The sequence below is a fragment of the Myotis daubentonii genome, chromosome 9 (assembly GCF_963259705.1).
Source record: "Myotis daubentonii chromosome 9, mMyoDau2.1, whole genome shotgun sequence".
In the NCBI taxonomy this organism is placed as follows: Eukaryota; Metazoa; Chordata; class Mammalia; order Chiroptera; family Vespertilionidae; genus Myotis; species Myotis daubentonii.
In genome coordinates, this window is record NC_081848.1 from 61281076 (window position 1) to 61301652 (window position 20577).

Sequence of the window (20577 nt, forward strand, 5' to 3'; positions counted from 1 at the left end):
TGACTTTGAGTTCCTCCAACAAGCTAAGAGAGTCTCCATCTCCCTTCTGCCCCTCCCACCAGGACACTCATCTCCTTGCCCCCTTGACCTAGGCATGACTGGCTTCTCTCACTGCTCAGGATTTAGCTTAAATAGCATCCTTCCAGCTAGTCTTTTCATAACTGCCATGTATAAATAGGTCCCCATCTATCTCCCAATGAGTATCAATATTCCCTGTTACCCCCCAGCACTTGCTACAATGTTTACTTTTATGTGAGCTTATATGCTCACATGGGAAGCAATTACATCTATTTCTATTCACTCATGAAATCTCTTTTGCCTCACAAGGCTTTCAATAAACATGTGTTGAATAAGTGAAAGATCACTCCCGCATAATGTGACAAGCACTATAACTGTGGTGTATATCAGGCTGGGGGACCAGAGAAGACAGCCACCTCACCCACCCTTGCAGATCCTGAAGGAGGCACAGTAGAGGCTGTCAGTGCCCACCCATAGCCCCCAGCACTCTTTCTACACTTGCCAGCGGCTTCGTGCTGCTTGGTTGCCTCTTGGCTGGAAGGTTTCTCTGCCTGAGAGCACAATTGGCCAGGACACACGGAAGGCCAGAAAGACCAGGAGAGAGGGGATTCCCTGCCCCAGGGTGGGACAACTCTGAAGTGTATTCTACAGTGTTGCCATAGGTCCAGCAGTGCCAAGCCCTGTGGCCAAAAGCAGTAACCGGTTCAGTAATACACCTTCCACCTCCTAACAGTGCCCCCAGGATACCTCTTTAATCAATTGATTGCATTCACATCCTCATCTCAGGGTCAGAAGATCTCAATCGAAGTGAGGACACGTGACCAGAATCTTGAAAGACATGTTGAGTTCACTAGACAAGAAAAAAACACATCCAAAGAGTGCTGGATCTCCTTAACGCAGCTGTCTTAGGGCTCAGATTTTTGTTTTAATTGGACCCGCATGAGGCATTTGTAGGAAAATACAGTTAAGAGATTGGCTGTTTCAGAGCCAACAGCACAGTTAGGCGCAGGTGATCGGAAGGTCCTAAACTCTTGAAATAACACGTTGCAACTCGGCATGTCGCGCTCAGGAGTCTAGCTGAAGCGCTTCTTTGTGCCTTTTCCTTTTCTGAAATAGAACTTAGGATCCAGGAATGTGATTCATAACCCCAAGAAGGAAACCTTGTACAAATAATTTCTTGAAAGCCAGCCTGTAGCCTGTTCGTAAACTTTATGATGTGTGAAGCACATGTTCAAGGAAGTCTTTATTAGCGGGCCCGTAAGTTAAATTAGACGGGGTGGTTCATGCCTTAAATACTCCGTCATTTTCCATACTGTTTATGTATCCAGACCCAGGTGGGAAATTTCAATTAGCTTTCAGTGTATCTGCCTGACAAATGATTTACTCTAGTCAAACGGGTTTTCTTTTGGGCCCCCAGGAGTCATGTTTTACAGTTGGGGGAGACTGAAAAAGATGCTTCTAAATTACATTTTCAATATCAAGGTTTCTGTGCATTTCATAAAATGTAGTTTATCTTTCATGGATTTCATAAAAATGTAATTTATCTCTCATGGAAATTTGAGTGGCTTACATTTGAAATGTGATGATAGATTTGGGGACTGGTGAGTCACAGTGCTGTCTCTGAAAGTCACCCTTAGCTTTATCAAGTGTATGAGCAGCTCACACTAGGACACGGGTTCCACACAGGGCTGTGGCCCTCGGTCACTGATTTCTGCGAAGCTCCTGCCAGGGTACACCAAAATGAGAGCTATAGCTGGAACACTATAAATTTTGAGGAACTTAAAAATCTTTGTAACCTCACTCTGAAAGTGAAATCCTGTCGGCCTGAATTATGTATAGTCCACACCATGCTTCTATGGGACTGGTAACCTTGCTTTATACCCAGTATCTTTGTGTGAAATTGGTTAACTTTACACATGCAGAGTATAACCTTGATTGAAAGAATCTAACTCCTTCTGCAGTTTTAAAATAGAGGGTATTGTGTGTGTGTGCACTTGTGCATTGGCGAGCATGCTGTGAGTGCGTGTTATTCTATCATGGGAAAGTGACTCACGTAGAAACAAATTCACTGAAACATGCTATAAATGTATACAGATGTGTTCAGTGTGTGCCCAAAGCAGATGCTTCTGGAATCCCCCAAAGTAGTCAAAATACAAACTCAAAGTTTTAAAAACATTTACATCTAGTGAAATTGTTTTTCCAATCTCTCTTTATTCTATTCCCTGGCCACAGTCACCAAAGCTCTCTGGAAAGTGATACTGGCCTCAAGTAAAACCAAACTGACATGGATCCCTGAATTATAATGGCATAAGGTAGAGGAGCCGGCTGATTTTGAAGCCTCGGTTCATTTCACAACAGGTGAAAAGCAGTGCTGTTGTAGAGTTGTGCAATGGAGCCTACTCATAATGTTTTCTTCTGCATTTAAAATCCTGATGAGGAGCCAAGATTTATCTTTAAACACCCAGGCTAGAGCAAGTTCAGACACAGTGTTCCTTATTGTAAATTGCTCTGCTTTCTTGTTTATCTAGTAGAATTCCTTCATAAGGGACAGGAAAAGCTGTGGACCTTCAGACATAGAACATAAAAATATATGGGATGACAGTATTTCAGGGTATCCAATGTTTATTTTATGTGTAGTTGTTAAAATGATAGACTTTGGAATCAGTCACCTAGATTTGACTGACTAACTCTGAAAATCATTAGCTACAGGACTTGGATCTTTGTTCCCTTCTCTGTAACATGAAAATACTGAAAGCATCTCTCATGTATATTTATTGTGGACATTAAAGGAAATAATACATAGGGAGCACCCTGCACTATTCCTGACACCTAGAAAGTACTCAGCAATTATTAGCTATACTTATTATTATTATTATTATTATTATTAGACGCCCAGTGCATGAAATTCATGCAATCGGAGGGTTCCCTCAGCCTGGCCTGCATCCTCTCACAATGTGGGAGCCCTCGGGGGATGTCCGACTGTTGAGGCGGGAGAGGCTCCTGACACTGCCTCTGCACTCACCAGCCATGAGCCCAGCTTCTGGCTGAGCGGCGTTGCCCCTGTGGGAGCGCACTGACCACCAGGGGACAGCTCCTGCATTGAGTTTCTGTCCCCAGGTGGTCAGTGCAAGTCATTGAGACCAGTGGTTCCCCCATTAGTCAATTTGCATATTAGCCTTTTATTATATAGGATTATTATTAGTCTACTATGTGCCAGGCACTGTGCTAGGTTCCTTGTACAATCTCACTGCATTGTTAATAAAAGACTTGCAAGGTAAATGTAACGATGGCTATTTTATAAATTATGAGACAGAGGTTCAGAGAAGAGGCCAAGAAACTAGCTGCTAAGAGGCAAAATAATAATATTTAAAACCAGGCCTCTTTGCCTCTATGCACTTTACTCATGTCCTGTCTCATCTACTACTGGTCACATGTAACTACTTAAGTTTAAATTAGTTAATATTAAATTTTTAAAAATTAGTTCTTCAGTTCCACTTGCCATATGTCAAGTCTCAACAGCCATAGGTTGTTGCTAGTAGCCACAGTACTGGACAGTACAACAGAATATTTCCAAATTTTCTCAGAAGTTCTGCTTGACAATGCCGCATCTGGAGCATACCAACTCTCCACGCTGGTTTGTTGTCACCAGGACATAAGATTTTCTTCTAAACATTACAATGAAGGTTCATTAGTAAATTAGTTAACAGTTTGTAATAACGGTAACACATTTGCTACATGGCCATGTAGAAAACTAATCTATCTAACAGTCTACCCGGCAATGAACAACCTGTCATCAGTCAGATCATCACAGCGTCCAAGAACTAAGAGGATCCTCGGTTGTGGCTTAAACAATCTTGTTGGTCAATAATGAGAACTAATGATGATGGGGAATCCTAAAGCCATGGGAAGATGCCAGCTGAGTCCCTAACACACCTGCCTCTAATACTCTATGGGCCTGTGCTTTTCATTTAGGGCCAATAAGCTTAAAGCAGTTTGAGATATTTTTCAAGTTTCTGGATATGGTTTATCTAGGGTAAGCTTTGGAAAGAAGAGACGGTGATTTGTTATTTATGTCTTTAACACTGACGTTTTGCCCAGGAAATGTTTCTCCTAACTGGAAGCCAAATGCCTTTTCTAGTGAGGCAGCCAATAAGCATTATTTATGACATGTATCACCTTCTCCATGCAGACTTACTTGATTGGTATCAGATATTACAATCTGAAGACTTTAAACAAAAAGAGCAAGTGGGATGGCAAAGCAAACAACCACATAATTGAACATTCACAACAAAGCCAAGTAGAATGCTTCTTTGAGAAGAGGCTCCCTCATATGAAACCAGGCCTGTTTGATTTTAGAAGAAATAGTGGAGCCATGAGGAACAGACCTGTGGCACTTCATGCATGCAAAAGAATAGCTGGCATCCGAGAAGGAGCATGGGATAAGGGGTCAGAAGATCTGAATGCCTTCATGGTATCTTGAACATATTTCAACTATAGCAGGGGTGGGGAACGACCTGCCCACAAGCTGTAGAAGGCCTGCAAAATCATTTGGTCTGGCCCTGCCAAGGCATTAGGAGGAGTTAATCAAATGTTTGACCAGATATAGCAAGCTAAATTTTAAGGTGATAATTTTGTATGGCCTGTGGATGATGTCATAAACATCCAATGGCTCTTGGCAGAAAAAAAAAAAAAATTCCCCACCCCTGAACTGTAGCCTCTATCATATTGTTTTTTCATTGTCAGTTCCAAGGTCTACTTCTCCCATAGACTATGAGCTCTTTAAAACCCACCACCTATCCCAGTGCCTTGATATAGTAAAATACTAGGTTTATTGAAAAGATAAACCAACAAATAATTGTTGAGTCGCTAATATAATCAAGGAATACCAAGAACTTGTATGTTAAACCAACTCCCCACACACACACAAAAAAAAGCATGACCATTACTCCAAAGCCTTCACATGTCGTTGTCTGCTATTACTTTAGCCGACTTGCTTTGGCATAATACAAAATGGCCCATGTGCAGAGCTGCTTCTCTTTGCCAAAGTGATTTGATTAACATTACACCCAAGGTTGTCTCAAGTGTAAGAAGCACTTGATAAGCAATGCTTTAAAAAGAAAAAGGAGCAGGTAAGGCTATCGTCCTCTCAGTCCCAAAGAGAGAGAGGAGTTAAAAGGAGAAATTATAAAAGGAGAAGTTAGGAATCAATGGCTGGATATAAACTCAACTACTGGAGAAGATACATTAAGTTACTTTGGCTTGTGGAATGTATGAGACACTAAATAATATTAACACCAAATGTATTAATTCAGCAACCTGGAAGAACTAATTTATAGTTTTTAATTTAGGCCCCAGAAGTTCTGCCTCATTATGCAAGCTGTTATGCATAATAACCCAGAAACTTTGGCAATATGTGCATGCATAGTCTGATTGGGTCTTCCCACAGGCACACACCTACTCACCTGTGAATGTCCTTATGCCACTAGCTGGTAGAAGAGTAGGAAGTGGCTCCTTGCACCTGCCTGCATCTTTTCATTACCTGACTCCTAAGAAATCCCTGTTTCTGCAGAAATAGTTATGTTGACATCGAAGGAATGATTTCCAGTCTACAACTACTACCAGGGAACATTGACCCATTCCTCATTCTTAAATGGGAAGGGAGTGTTAAGGTTGTTTTCTGTAACATGGCGTATAGTCCCCAGTTAGAAAAGTGAGGCATTGCTTAGATATTGAGATCATAATTTCTCATTCTGTCACTTGTTAGGAAGGTTTGCCTTCCTAAGGTAAATTCATTCCTGAAAAAAAAAAAAAATCAAATGGATTAGCTCGAGTTAAGTCTTTCCTGAATGCAGTTGTAATGTCTGAGTTATTTCCCCTGAAAAAATTCCATGTCCTCTGTGTTCCACCTCTTTTGGGAGATCTGGTTTGTAATCAAATTGTTTCTTATATTTGTTTTTCTTCCTGTTGTGTTTTTTTTTCCAAGTAAACATTTTATGAGCATTTAAGATAAAGAACCAAAGAACTAAGGCATGCATTTGACTTTATCTCCTGTGGCTTTGTCACCAAGGTGTCTATGCACCCGGGGACCACATCTTTCAACTTCTTTTCCCACTGCCAGCTTTTGCTGACGCCAAAGGACAATGCAACCCCAGAGAAATCATCTTATCAGACAAAATAAGAAAGAAGGAACTGTACCTACCACGGGAAACAGTCCCCACACTCTCAAGATTAGGCATATGATGTTCTAGGCCACCATTCCAATTTTATCATCTATTTGGAGTTGAGCAATAGGACTTGGCTGTTAAAACACACAGTGTTCAAGGTTATTTTTAAGCAGTTTCCAGACAGAGAAGCCTAAGGGTGTAACAGATCAAAAGTCATCCATGAGCTAAACTACATTCTCTCAACAAATGTGGTATAATGAGTATCTGTCATGGATCAGGCATAGTAGAAAACGGGGCGGGGGGGAGGGGAAGGAGAGGGGGGCATATAAGTAGACTAGCATGGCTCCAAGGAAGAAAATCTGGTAACTTAGGCATTTGTAATATGACTGAAAGTCCATGATGAACCAAAAGCCAACTTCAAAGAACTAGCCCCTTCCCTGAGGTTATCACTGTAAATAACAACAAAGAAATCCCATCTGCTTTCTTCATTTTCTTAATTCACAGAATGTCAGTACTGGGGCTCAGAACTCCAGCTACCTACTCTGGATTTTGAAGACGTTTTAAAAAATGATGAACATGCATACAAGTGGCTCTCCAGCCTCAAGAGAGTAGGCATAGTGCGACTCACTGGAGCATCCGACAAACGAGGAGAAGTTCTCAAACTTGGGAAAAGGGTTGGTTTCCTTTATCTCACATTTTACGGGTGAGTTATCAAATAGTTTATATTCTGCCATTATATGTAAAGTTTAATATAGTTCTCAGAAGGGATCATCTTTTGGTTGGAGTTACAGAAATCTCTATAATATCTTGAGCAGGAAGTCAGATGAGAAGATAAGTCTAAAAATGAAGTTTCTCTGAGAATGACTGGAATTTTTAAGAATTCTAAATATCCAAAGACATCAGATACCAAAGGCATCAGGCTAGTTTTAGGTGTGTATTAGTTTGCTAGAGCTGCCATAAGAGAATACCATAGATTGGGTGGCTTAGACAGCAGAAATTTATTTCCTCACAGTTTGAAGGCCAGAAGTTCAAGATCAGGGGGCCAGCAGAGTTGGTTTCTGGTGAGGCCCCTCTTCCTGGTTTGTAGATGACCACTTCTTCACTGAGTCCTCTGTGGACCCACAGTCCTAGTATCTTCTCCTCTTCTTACCAGTCTCATAGGCCCCACACTTATGACTTAACCTTAATCCTCCCTTACAGGCCCTATCTCCCAACATAGCCACATTGGGGGTTAGTTAGGGCTTCCTCATATAATTTTTAAGGGACACAATTCGGTCCATAAGAGATGGGATGGAAGACTGTGTTTCTTCAAGATTTTTATAAAAACACTTAGTGTTACAAATGTTAAAGTTCATTCAAGTTTTACCTCCCAAGAGTTGGTGAAAAATAAAATTGGGCCCTGGCCAATATTGCTCAATGGTTAGAGCATCAGCCCGTGCACTGAGGAGTCATGGGTTTGATTCCTGGTCAAGGGCACACACCTGGGTTGCAGGTTCAATCCAGACCCCAGTTAGGGTGGAAGGCAATCTTACAGGCCTTATCTCGATGTGTCTCGCTCACATCGATGTTCCTCTCTCTCTCTTCCCCTCCCTCCCTTCCACTCTCTCTGAAAATCAATGGGAAAAAAAATATCCTCTGGTAAGGATTAACCAAAAAATTAATAATAATAAAATAAAATTGGGCCCTGGGGGATTGAAACTAGCCACCAGAGGTGTTAAAACAAACAAACAAAAAAGGATAAAATTAACATGCAGAAAATTAAGTCTAGGCACTTCAGCAAGTAACAGGAAACATATTTTAACTTTGGAACAAGAACCTGTCTGCATAAGAAATGCCTGAGAGGTAAAACTAATTATAGATGGTGAAACACGAACAGGAAACACTTATCTGGAAGTGGGCACATGACTTTATTTCCAACTTTTAGGGTGAACCTCTCATATGAGATATAGATAATTATTCTTGGGCTCATAGAGTAGAGAACACTGGAAGAGAAAAGGTCCTTCAAAATCCCAAGGTTGAAAACTGATGGCACACAGGCTGTACTCAGATGTTTTGTTTGACCCACATGATGTAGAAATAAAATTAAATTAGTCATCAGTACTTTAAAAATGGGAGATTTTACATTAAATATGGATCTGACTTTCCTTGAAAAATCAAATCTGGCAACAGCTCAGCCTAAGTTCCTTCATGCCAACAACCTGTGGACCTAAGTGGAGGCTGCCCCTGAGAGAACACCTACTCTCCAGTTTGCCAAAGTCCTTCCCAGCCTCAGGCCTGCAAGGGCCCTGCTAGCCTTTGAGTTCGCCAGCCCTAAGCTACTAGTATAGTAAGACCTCAAAAGAGGATTGGAAAAGCTCAATCACTTGCCCCCAATGATTTCAGCAAGTTCATTCATTACAGAAGATGCTATATGTAGACCTGGATGACCCACTCCACGAATGCCATATAAAATGTGTACCTTTCCTACATCTGCAAGAATTTGAATGGCCTTAGAGATCATAGCAGTTACAACAGGCAAACAAAAAATTACTAAGAGCCTCAACTGTATTATTTGTTCTTTATTAATTTTCACAAATTTCTGAACCAGTTATTATCTCCCATTTCACTGATAAGAAATCTGAAGCCCACATTAAACTATACCCACATTCCCAGGGTTGGGACCTGGGTCTTTTCTATCCCTGGGCTTCTTGATCCAGGGCACTACCAATAGTATAAAGGAAAAACGGGGAAAGGATGCTTCCAGGCACCAGAGGTAAACAGAACATTTCAAAATAAATCTCTCCTACGTTGCTGCACTGAGCTTTTATTTGCTGACGCAGATTTTTTTGTATCTATGCCAACACATTTCACAATTTCATAATAGTGGCCAAATGGGTGGCTCTTTGTTGTAGTTCCCTAATGCCCACCCCCATCCATCACATAAGGGTCAAATTCTCAGTCCTGATTTATGAGTTGTGTCTTTATTTGTTTGTTTTATTATTACAAATTGTAGAAATACAATTTGGCCACTGATCGAATATTGTGAAGTTTATTGGAATAAATACTAAGGGTTTGTTGTCGAAATAAATCAAACCTCCTACTACTATTCCATTTCCTTTGTCCAAGACCTGTGCATCTAATCGGACAGGTTTAACCTACTTGGTCTCACCTTCCTCAGATGATCACATTTCTTTGCTGAATCTCTCAAACTATATACCCCAGGCCACAAATGCCCTTCTTGCCTCCTTACTGCTAGTCCCACCACTGATTATCAAGATCTCTCCTTTGGCGGGAAGGGGGATTTTTTTCATTTCCTATCTTATGAACTTACAGAAGAGGACAGTTTTGTTGGGTTTTGCTTTGTATTTGTTTGCTTATTTGTGGGGTTTTGTTGTTATTGTTGTTGTTGTGAAGAAAATGAGAAAAGTGAATATTTTCCCTGAATTTATTTTTCTTTTCTGCTCCTCTCCATGGTAACGAGGGAAAGTGATATTAAAGTTTGGGTAACATGAGATTTAAAAGGACAGGGAATATTTAGAACAATTTTTCTCAACCAAGACTGCACCATTCTCCGCATATTTTTTTTTAGGTTCCATTATAAACTTCTTAAAAAATTTATCTTTATTGTTGAAAGTATTACAGACATCCCCTTTTTTTCCTAGAGGGAAGGGGGAAGGGAATGGGAAGAGATTAACAAATGCATTTATATGCATATATGCATAACCCATGGACACAGACAATAGTCCAGAGACTTTTTTTTTTTTTTTAGCAGGACTTGGATTTGACCTGGGTATCAGGACTTTTGAAAACTCTGTAGGTGATTCTGATGTGCAGCAATGGTTACAAACCTCTGGTTGAGAGGAAGAGGTTCTTCAAGGGAAGGCAGGTCTCAATTGGCAAATAACTTGGGTATTTTACATTCTCTGAGCTCTCACAGTTATGTACACTAAGTGGCATTTATCATGTTCGTCTTTGTACTGTGCTGATGCCTGGACATGACTTATCCTCACAGAAGAATCAGTAGCTGCCTTAATCAAGGCTCCTCTCTTTCATATCTTCGTTTTTCCACTGGCCAAGTGCCTTACTCTTGTTTGAAAAATAATTGGTTGGTGAGTGAATGTATGTAATGAATCAATGGAGACAATAAATAATGGAGAAGAGGCATTGCCAAAATTCGGAGAGGGATAGAGAAAGGAAAATGGATAAGGTTAAAGGTAAACTTTGCTTTTCATGTACATTTTTCAAGGAGACTGGTTTTCACTCTTGCTTAGATGCCAAAACCAGTAATAGTGTGGTCTTACTTTACATATGCCTCCCTTACAAACCAATACCCACCTAGCACTTTTCCATTCAAATAGGGTTATATTTGGCGAATTTGAATTGCATGGGTCTAAAATGAGACGTACTATATCTACTTTTGGTTTTTGGCTGTCATCTCAATTGTTAAATGGTAGATTGGATGAACAAAAACAGTAGATTCCAGAATTTTGTGCAGCCTCGGTATATAGTGGGCAAAGAAAAATGTTTAGTGGATAAATGCATGCCTAGATGTTTTTAAAGGGCTGCAAAGCAGCAGATGAAGGCAATAATTATTAGAACATTTTATAACTATAACATTATGTTCAACTACTAAGACAAAAATGGTAACAGCTTTGAGGACAAAAGTGCATGTCATTATCCACATCTGTATTTTCTCAGATGCTTGTCATTATTATGTCAGTGTATCATCAGACAACACACTTTTCATGCAACCACGTGAAATGCTCGGCAACCTAATGCCTTGATGATGAAAGCATTCCTGGGAGAAAAGAGTAAGAGTTAGTAAAGAGACTTCCATTGTCAATGTCATCAAATATATCTACTTGTGGAACAGTCTATAAAATGATAACTTTTTTAGGATGATTTAAACCTTTGATTTGGTGCAATGCAATTTTTAGATAGTGGGGCCAGATGCCTCATCCATGTCCCTGTTGCTCACCCCCCAAAAATTGGCAAAAATTACTTTCTTTATTGGAGAAATTATCTTAATTTTATGGCAAAATTTAACCCAACAGAAAAGAGTACTACTAGCTCAGTGCCTCACACACACTTACCTCTCAGGAAATTTTAGTGAAAGGGAATATATGCTAAAATTCTTTCTTAGCGTTACTTTCATTTGCCAGTCCTTAGTTAGAAAATTAACCTCATGACCAATTCTGAGGGACCCTCCTTTATTAGACAGTCAATCAGGCCCAGCCAGTGTGGCTCAATGGTTGAACATCAACCTATGAACCAGGAGGTCAAAGTTCAATTCCTGGTCAGGGCATATTGCTGGATCTATCCCCAATAGGAGGCAGCTGATCAATGACTCTCTCATCATTGATATTTCCATCTCTCTCTCCCTGCCTCTTCCTCTCCACAATCAATAAAAATATATATTTTTTAAAAAAGTAAAGAAACTTATGGATCTTCATGATAGTTAAATTTTACCTGAGGAAATGAGCATGGAAGCTGTATGATTGCTGAATAAAAGTTATAAGGCCACAAATTGTAGAGAAAATATAAATAAATACTGCAGAATATTTAGTTCCAAAAGAATTGAGGACCCAGTGCCCCAAAGCAGCTGTATTCTGTTACTGCCCGGACAGCTGACCATAGGACCAATAGGGAAACAGTTTAGTCATGGCTTCCCTGTTGGCTATTTGTTAGAAGGAGATCCAAACTTTTCATTTAATTTCCCAGAGCTCTAGGACTCTCCTCAACTGCAGACTTGCTTCTCTCTTTCTGTAGGAGTGTGTGAATACCTACCATGCCCTTTGAGGCCTTCAGATAAAAGTTTGCTGGAGAAATGTAAAATTCTATACTACTGCCCAACTTTGCATCTGCATGGGTGCCTTGCATGCAGGCTTTATGAGGTGAATAAAATAATGTCAACCAGAAAGTGTCCACACTGGGCACTTTGTCAAATAACCAGCCAGTCCAATTAAGGATTAAGAAAATTGAAATGGCTTCTGGGAGTACAAGAATATCTCCCTTCCAGCATTCACTGAATTTCTGCTAGCATTTCTGTAAGCCAGCCCAGCAGTATTTCACACATTAGATTGTATTAGAGATTGAGGATGTACGAGTGAAAAATATTATTATTCCTTGGCATTGGGACCCATAGAAATTGCAACTACCCTTAGCACAGCCTCTAGATCTGACCTTGGAAGCAGCTACTTACTTGATATTCATGTTATCAGAAAATATTTGTGAAGTGTGGGGCTGAACTGGGAAGGAAAAAAACATGTTTACCCATTTTGGTGAAGTTGTAGCCAAGAAATTGCTTGAGAAAACCACACAACCCACCTTGAATAAAAATGGCTTCTGAGTTATGAAAAAAACAACAACAAAAAAACAACAACAACCACCTAAAAGCAATTCAGACTTGGGAAGAAAGCAAAGAAAACTTGTCTGAGTTCTGACTTTAGTTGTAATTCCATCCTACTTTGTAAAAAATTCACACTGGGATTTCTTAATGAGTTGTTTAAAGATTTAGTACTAACCATAGTGTTTGACTTGGGGCAGGGGCCTTTAAAATGTGTGTTCTTGTGAGTATTAGAGTTTCCTAAGCAGAGTTACAAGCTATGTTCTTTGGCCATTGTGAACCCCAGGTTATGTTATCAGCCAAGAGTCAGTCCCTGGGGTTCCCTCTGTAATATCAGGTTTCCTGGTAATTAAAGTTGCTGCCAACAAAACCACTTGAGTATGAGGTCATCTCATGAATGAAAGGAAAAATAACTTCTGTGTCGCATGCTCCTCTAGAAATCATTTGAGAAAATTTATAAAATACCGTAATAAGGCAGTTGTTTCTCAAGTCCTCTGAACCCCATTGCCTCCGTGGTTATATTCTAAGTAGCCAGGACAGACAACTGTTATTATTGGGATGGGGAAAATAATTTTTTATGAAACACCTTTTATGGGCTAAGTATTGAGCTAAATGCTTTATCATTATCTTGCATCTTCATGATTCTGTTAAGAATCATTATCCCCATTTTAAAGGTAAGAAAACTGAGGCAGAACAATCAGGTTGCAAACCCAGGAGTACTTGATTCAACAGTCTGCAATATTTCCTTTGGCAGTTTGTTATCATCTAACATTTCCCCTATAAGCCATAATAATGTTGACTATCAAATGTGGCTTCTACTCATATTTTTGGCTCAGATGCTAGGAAATAATTTGACAGAATAATATAGAAATTTCTAAATTATAACAACAGCAACAGAATATTAATTCTCTTCCCCCCTATGAAGTTCAATTATAGCTAAATGTTTATGCAAAGGGAAAATGACAAGGAAGCAGCTAACGTGTCACAAGAGAAGATAGAGTGTATAGTTTAATCTTTCACATCAGGAGTCTAAACTAGCATCTAATTCTTGTTCAGATGAAATAAGTTAAGCACAATTTGACCTCCCACCCCCCCCCCCCCCGAAAAAAAACCTACTAAATAGGCTTAATGTGGAATTACTTTGTAATGCAATGCATTATAATTTTTCATAAGAAAGGCCTTTAGGACTTTGGAGCAAATTGCTATCACACTTTTCTTTATGTTTTTAGAGGGTGTTATCTATATATATAAAAGCCTAAGTGACCATCACAACTGAACAGACAACTGAACAGGCTGCGTGGGGCAACCAGGCGGCACGGGGGTTAATGAGGGATGACCGAATGACTGAACAGCAGGCTGCAAAGATGGCGGCACCCACAGCCAATAAGGAGGGAATATGCTAATTGATGGCCACGCCCTCAAAGATGGCAGCACCCACAGCCACAAGATGGCTGGCAGGGGAGGCAGTTGGAGGCAATTGGGCCAGCAGGGGAGCAGTTAGGTGTCAATCAGGCTGGCAGGGGAGTGGTTAGGGGCAATCAGGCAGGTAGGCAGGCGAGCAGTTGGGAGGCAGGGTCCTAGATTTTGAGAGGGATGTCCGACTGCCAGTTTAGGTCTGATCCCACAGGGATCGGCAGTTGGACATCCCCCAAGGGGTCCCAGATTGGAGAAGGTACAGGCTGGGCTGAGGGTCAAACCTTCCCCCCCCTGCCCCCAGTGCACAAATTTCATGCACCGGGCCTCTAGTCTTTTATAATTACCTGTCTTCATTTTGACTATTGGGAGTATCATTAACCTTTAAAAATAAATTTTTAAAAGCATTTCCCATGGTAACATATAATACAGATACATAAAAATCACATAAAGCAAAATAAATTATAACAAGGCAAACACTTTTGAATACCATTCAGGTCAAGAAATGGAACATTGCCACTCACTCCAGAACCCGCCTATATATCCTAACCAGTTCCCAAATGTAACGGCTCTTCTGGATTTTATGATATTGACCACCTTATTTGGTGGGGGAGTGAGGGGTGGTAAAGTATTTTCACCAAGTGCGCATCACTTGGCATTACAGCTTGGTTTCCCAATTTTGCAGTTTTTTGGTATCTGCTTTTTTCCTTCCCTGCAATTAGTTCTGTTAGTAAAACAAGTTGAGTAATCAGCACCAGTGCTTTGTCTATGTATCACTCACTACTCACTTTAGTTGTCTGAAGCTCATTCCCTTGTAAATTCCTCAGGAAGGACTCAGGGGAACAATATTCTCTGAATTCTTGCATGTTGACAGCAGTTAAGTCCTTTATACTTGAAAATTGAGTTGGCTAAATATAAAATTCTTAGCTCAAGGCATCTTCAATATGCACTATGGTTTTATTGGTTATCTTATTTTCTTTTCCTTCTAAATAATTTGATTTATTTTTACCTGGATGCCCAAATATATATATATATATACATATATATATATATATTTAAAGATCATTAAGTTTACAGACTATGTAAAGTTGGTGGTTGTTCTGGGGCAATTTTTAAGACAGTATATGATATGGTCTTTCAGTATGAAGTTTCAAACCTTTTTCTTTAATTTCAAGAAAAAAAAGTTTAATTGCAGTTTTTAGTGTTTGTTCTGGCCTTTACTTTGGGTTTTTTCTTGTAAGAAATCCTAATATGCATACATTAAATCATCTTTGCCTTTTGTTACTTTCAGATCCTTCTTATCTCTTTTTTGTTTACATTTAAATTTTTTCTTCTTTTATCTTCTAGTTATCTAAAGGCATTACCTTTTATGTGTAATGATCTTTTTTTAAATATATTTTATTGATTATTTACAGAGAGGAAGGGAGAGGGATAGAGAGCTAGAAACATCGATGAGAGAGAAACATCAATCAGCTGCCTCCTGCACACCTCCCACTGGGGATGTGCCCACAACCAAGGTACATGCCCTTGACCAGAATCAAACCTGTGACCTTTCAGTCTGCAGGATGATGCTCTATCCACTGAGCCAAACTGGTCAGGGCTATGTGTATTGATCTTGCATTCCTTCTAGTTTCATCTTCATTTTTAATGATTTTTTTTAAAAAATTTTCCTGAATATGTCACCCTATTTTTTAGTTTCCAATTCTCAGGTAGATTATTTTTTCATATATGGTATCATTTATTAAAATCCTTTGGTTCATTAGATGTAGCCATAAATAGACTAAACTTTAATCATTTTATGTTGCCAATTCTATGTAAAAATCTGTTTTCTTAACTATTTAAGGAGAGATATGATTCAGAAACCTTTTGAAATGTATGGTTTTAAGCTGTATTTCAAAACTCTGGTTGATAACACTCTAAGACCTGGTTCTTCTCCTTCACTTTCATCTGGACCTTTTTATTACTTTGTCCCTATAATGCTCAATTTGGAGTTGTTGTTTTTCTCATATGGAAGCTTAATCGTGGAAGGGAATGTGTCTGGTACATTTTAAGAGTTCATGGGGCCCAGACAATTCCAGTCCCTTACCATGAGCGTCTTGTACTCAGCTATTTGGAATGTGAAAATCCCCTCTCAGATTTAACTGCCATTCATAAAATGCCCTTCTGCACTTTCTAGCAAGTATCTATTAGCAATTTGGGAATTTTTAGGATCCATCAGGTACCTAGTTGCTTCCCTCTGCTCTCTCCTACACAGTTGCTGATACCACGTATTATGAAGGTCTATCTACCCGCTCATTCTGTTTGTGTGTGTGTGTTGGGGGAGGAGGGGTCATAGATATATCTCTTCACCTTGTTTTGATTAGATGTTGTCCCTTACTTTTGGGGTTTGCACTCCAGATGTCTTGCAGGGAGAATTCAGAGAAATTAAAAACTATGTCAGCATCATAACCTCAAAATCTTCCTTGTTTACTTTACATCTTTATATCTCATGGAGATTTCCATATTAGCTTAATGGATTGAGTAAGAACATATCAGAAAGGTTACTCGGTCTTTCTTGTTTGTGTTTGGGAACATTAATTATCACCTAAAAATGGAATGGACTTTTTCATATTTAGGAATAAATGCAATGTAATGTGTGTCCATAATGCAAGTGGAACTGAAAGATAATGATTTTTTAAAACATAAACTTAGGCCCTGGCCACTGTGGCTCAGTTGGTTGGACATCATCCGATGCACCAAAAGGTTATGGGTTCAATTTCTGGTCAGGGCATATATTTAAGTTTTGGGTTCAGTACCATATGAGAGGCAACCAATCAATGTTTCCCTCTCACATCCATGTTTCTTTCTCTCTCTCTCTTTCTCTCCTTTCCTCTCTCTAAGATCAATAAACATATCTGCAGATGGGGATTTAAAAAATGCTAACACACAAATGCCAAGTATTGTTCACAAATAACCATAACTCTTCCCCTAGAAATAATATAACAATAATAATAGATGGCTAAAGTAGTCACCACTGAATAGACCTAAAATATAGAGCTTATACCAGGATTAAAATTCATAGACAACCAGGAATATAACACTATTTACTATTATTGAGTCCGTGTTTTCATTCAAAAACACATTTTTGATAGAGGGTCAGTTGTTATGAGATAATGAATATGTTTTAACTCAGCTCCCTAATGCACTGAGATATTTTTGTAAGACTTTACAGGACAATAAAGGAGCAGAAATTTGAAGGGAAGCCAAGAATAGACATAGAGCAAATCACCACTCGGCCAAGAGTGAACTCCTCTCACTTCTGTGAGGCCATGCTCTCCCTCCAGTGGGCTTTCTGACAAACTCTTTCTTCTGCCTGCAATGACCTTTACTCTTCCAGGCAAATCCTATTCAACCTGCAGGTCTCCATTTGATCTTCACTTCTTTACTCTAATAACACCTTGTACTTTAGCTTTGAAAAATTAATCATATTGTCTTCCCCATAGACTGTAAGTTTCATGAGGTGCAAGTCTATTCTATTCTATTCTATTCTATTCTATTCTATTCTATTCTATTCTATTCTATTCTATTCTATTCTATTTTACTCTACTCTACTCTACTCTACTCTACTCTACTCTACTCTACTCTACTCTACTCCATTCCATTCCATTCCATTCCATTCCATTCCATTCCATTCCATATCCTCAATCCCTGGCCCATTGTATGTGCCTAATAAATGATAATGCAAAAATAAATGATGTCTGGAGCTCCAGTGAGTGACTGCCTCTAGGAAGTCATATGTGGAAGTGTCACACTGTAGTTACAAATAATGCACTATATGATATTCCTTTGGATGGCTAACTATAAAATGTTTTGTTTATTTTAGCTAGAAGATCATTTTGCATGTTAAAATTTTAAAAATAATATACTAGTATGAACGTATGTTTTTAATTCATTTGGAAACGCAATGATGTCCCAATGAAGGTATCCTTTCATGACCTGACAAGAAGAGCTTCCAGCAGTTCAACATTGGGAGTTGTAGCTGCTAGTAATAAATAAATCCAGGTTGCAGATATAGAACACCTTTTTTATAAGTAGCATTTCAAAAGTGAAAAAAGATTACAAATAAATCCAGCATGATTCACCAAGTGGGGGCCACTAACCGAAAAGGAATAAAATGTATCATCCAGGACAAAAAGGATCAGTTTAGCAAAAACAATAAACATCCTATACATTATGAAGGTTTTAAATTTGTCACAAAATATTATTAACATCATACAATATCATGATATTTATAACTGGCCATCTAGATTAGTGTGAAGCTAGTAAATCAGCTTTTAAACCAAGTCATGAAATATTCCCTAAAAATAAGTGTTGTAATACACAGGAGCTATTCACAAAACCTTTGGATAGAGAAAAATATAAGGAAAAATTCTAATTAAATGCTGAGAATGACACCTTGTACTTTTAGCTCAGTGGTTTGTTTAAAATAGCATCTTTGTTTGTTTAGCTTTGTTTAAAACAGCATATTTGGCAAAAGCAGGATTACTTGTAGCACAATACCAAGCATCTACACCATTCGATAAAAATGCTGTGCTGAGGCCCAGCTGGTGTGGCCCAGTGGTTGAGCATCGACCTATGAACCAGGAGGTCACAGTTTAATTCCCGGTCAGGGCACATGCCTGGGTTGCAGGCTCAGTCCCCAGTGTGGGGCATGCAGGAGGCAGCCAATCAATGATTCTCTCTCTCTCTCTCTCTCTCTCTCTCTCTATATATATATATATATATATATATATATATATATATATATATATATATGAAACATGGTAATTAGCATACAACCGCTACCCTTCCCATTGGCTAATCAGGGCGATATGCAAATTAACTGCCAGCCAAGATGGCGGCCAGCAGCCAGGCAGCTTGAAACTAATATGAGGCTTGCTTGCTTCAGTGACGGAGGAAACCAACGTTCCCGCCTGCCTTGCCGGCCTCTGAGCCTGCAGTTTGAAACATTGTAACAAATATAGAAGCTAAACAAAACCCCAGAAACCTGCTTTCAGAGAGCTGGGATCTCAGAGCTGGAGTTATACATTGTTTCGATTATAGAACCCAAACAAACCAGATACCTGCTTTCATCAGCAGAGGCCTCAGAGCTGGAGCCAGATCTAAAGCTGCCCCAGAATAAAAAAAAAAGAATAAAAGGAGCAGTTGGGAGCTTCAGCCCTCAGCCCCTCACCCAGGCTGGCCAGGCACCCCAGTGGGGACCCCCACCCTGAAGGGTGTGTGACCAGCTGCAAACAGCCATCATCCCCTCACCCAGGCTGGCCAGGCACCCCAGTGGGGACCCCCACCCTGATCCAGGACACCCTTCAGGGCAAACCAGCCAGCCCCACCCATGCACCAGGCCTCTATCCTATATAGTAAAAGGGTAATATGCCTCCCAGCACCGGGATCAGCGGAGCCGCGAGGCCTCCCAGCACCGGGATCAGCGTGACAGGGGGCAGCGCCCAAACCCCCTGATCACCCTGCAGCTCTGTGTGTGACAGGGGGCGGGGACCACAACCTCCCTATCCACCCTGCTCTGTTCATGACAGGGGAAGGCGCCCCAACCTCCTGATCAGCCCTGCTCTGTGCCTGATAGGGGGAGCTCCCCAACCCCCTGATCACCCTATGGCTCTGTGTGTGACAGGGTGCAGCGCCCCAACCCCCTGATCGGCCCTGCTCTGTGGGTGATAGAGGGCGGCGCCCCAACCCCCTGATCTGCCCTGCTCTGTGTGTGACAGGGGGCGGGGCCACAACCTCCCTATCCACCCTGCTCTGTTCATGACAGGGGAAGGCGCCCCAACCCCCTGATCGACCCTGCTCTGTGCGTGACAGGGGCGAGCTCCCCAACCCCTCTGATGGGCCCTGCTCTGTGCATGACAGGGGGCAGCGGCCCAACCCCCGGATTGGCCCTGCTCTGTGCGTGACAGGGGGTGGTGCCACAACCTCCCCCATCGACCCTGCCTTGAGTGTGACAGGGGGCGGTGCCCCAACCCCCCAATCGGCCCTACCCTGAGCGTGACTGAGGGTGGCATCACAACCTCCCAATCCGCCCTCCTCTGTGCATGACAGGGGGCGGCGCCCCAACTCCCCAATTGGCCCTCCTCTGAGCCCAACCAGGGGCTGCACCTAGGGATTGGGCCTGCCCTCTGCCACCTGGGAGCAGACCTAAGCCAGCAGGTCGTTATCTCCCAAGGGGTCCCAGACTGCGAGAGGGCACAGGCCAGGCTGAGGGACCCCCCCTTTCCCCTCGAGTGCACAAATTTTTGTGCACCGGGCCTCTAGTATATATATATTCCTCTTCCTTCCTCTCTGAAATCAATAAAAATATTTTTTTTAAAAAAAAAGGGGGAGAGGGAGATGCTGTGCTGAGCCTGCCTCTTCAGCTGCAGAAGGGTCAGTCCTGCCCCTTTGCTTCAGTCCTGGGAATTCTTGATAATCTGCTTGAGTTTTGCCTTACTTGGAACACTTTAGAATATGTCTCAAGTGAGAGGTGCATGTCAGTACACCCTCACCTCGTGAAAGCTCCACAAGTGGGCTTTTAAAAGATAGTTTCTACACAGGTCGATAGATTGTGTTTGCATTTGTTTCTGCTTGTTTCATGGGAGATTTGGATTTAAGAAGGATAAGTGAAAGCCT

The 20577-nt window shown here is 40.7% G+C and overlaps 1 protein-coding gene across 5 annotated transcripts in view; it reads left to right on the forward strand.

Annotated features, from left to right (window-relative positions):
- BBOX1 (gamma-butyrobetaine hydroxylase 1) overlaps window positions 1–20577 on the forward strand; it is a 57375-nt gene that overhangs the window by 20462 nt on the left and 16336 nt on the right. For all 5 annotated transcript variants that reach the window (XM_059709163.1, XM_059709167.1, XM_059709164.1 and 2 more), the window contains one exon: window positions 6687–6885. In XM_059709163.1, coding sequence (XP_059565146.1) covers window positions 6687–6885 — 199 coding nt within the window. The remainder of the gene's footprint in view (window positions 1–6686; window positions 6886–20577) is intronic.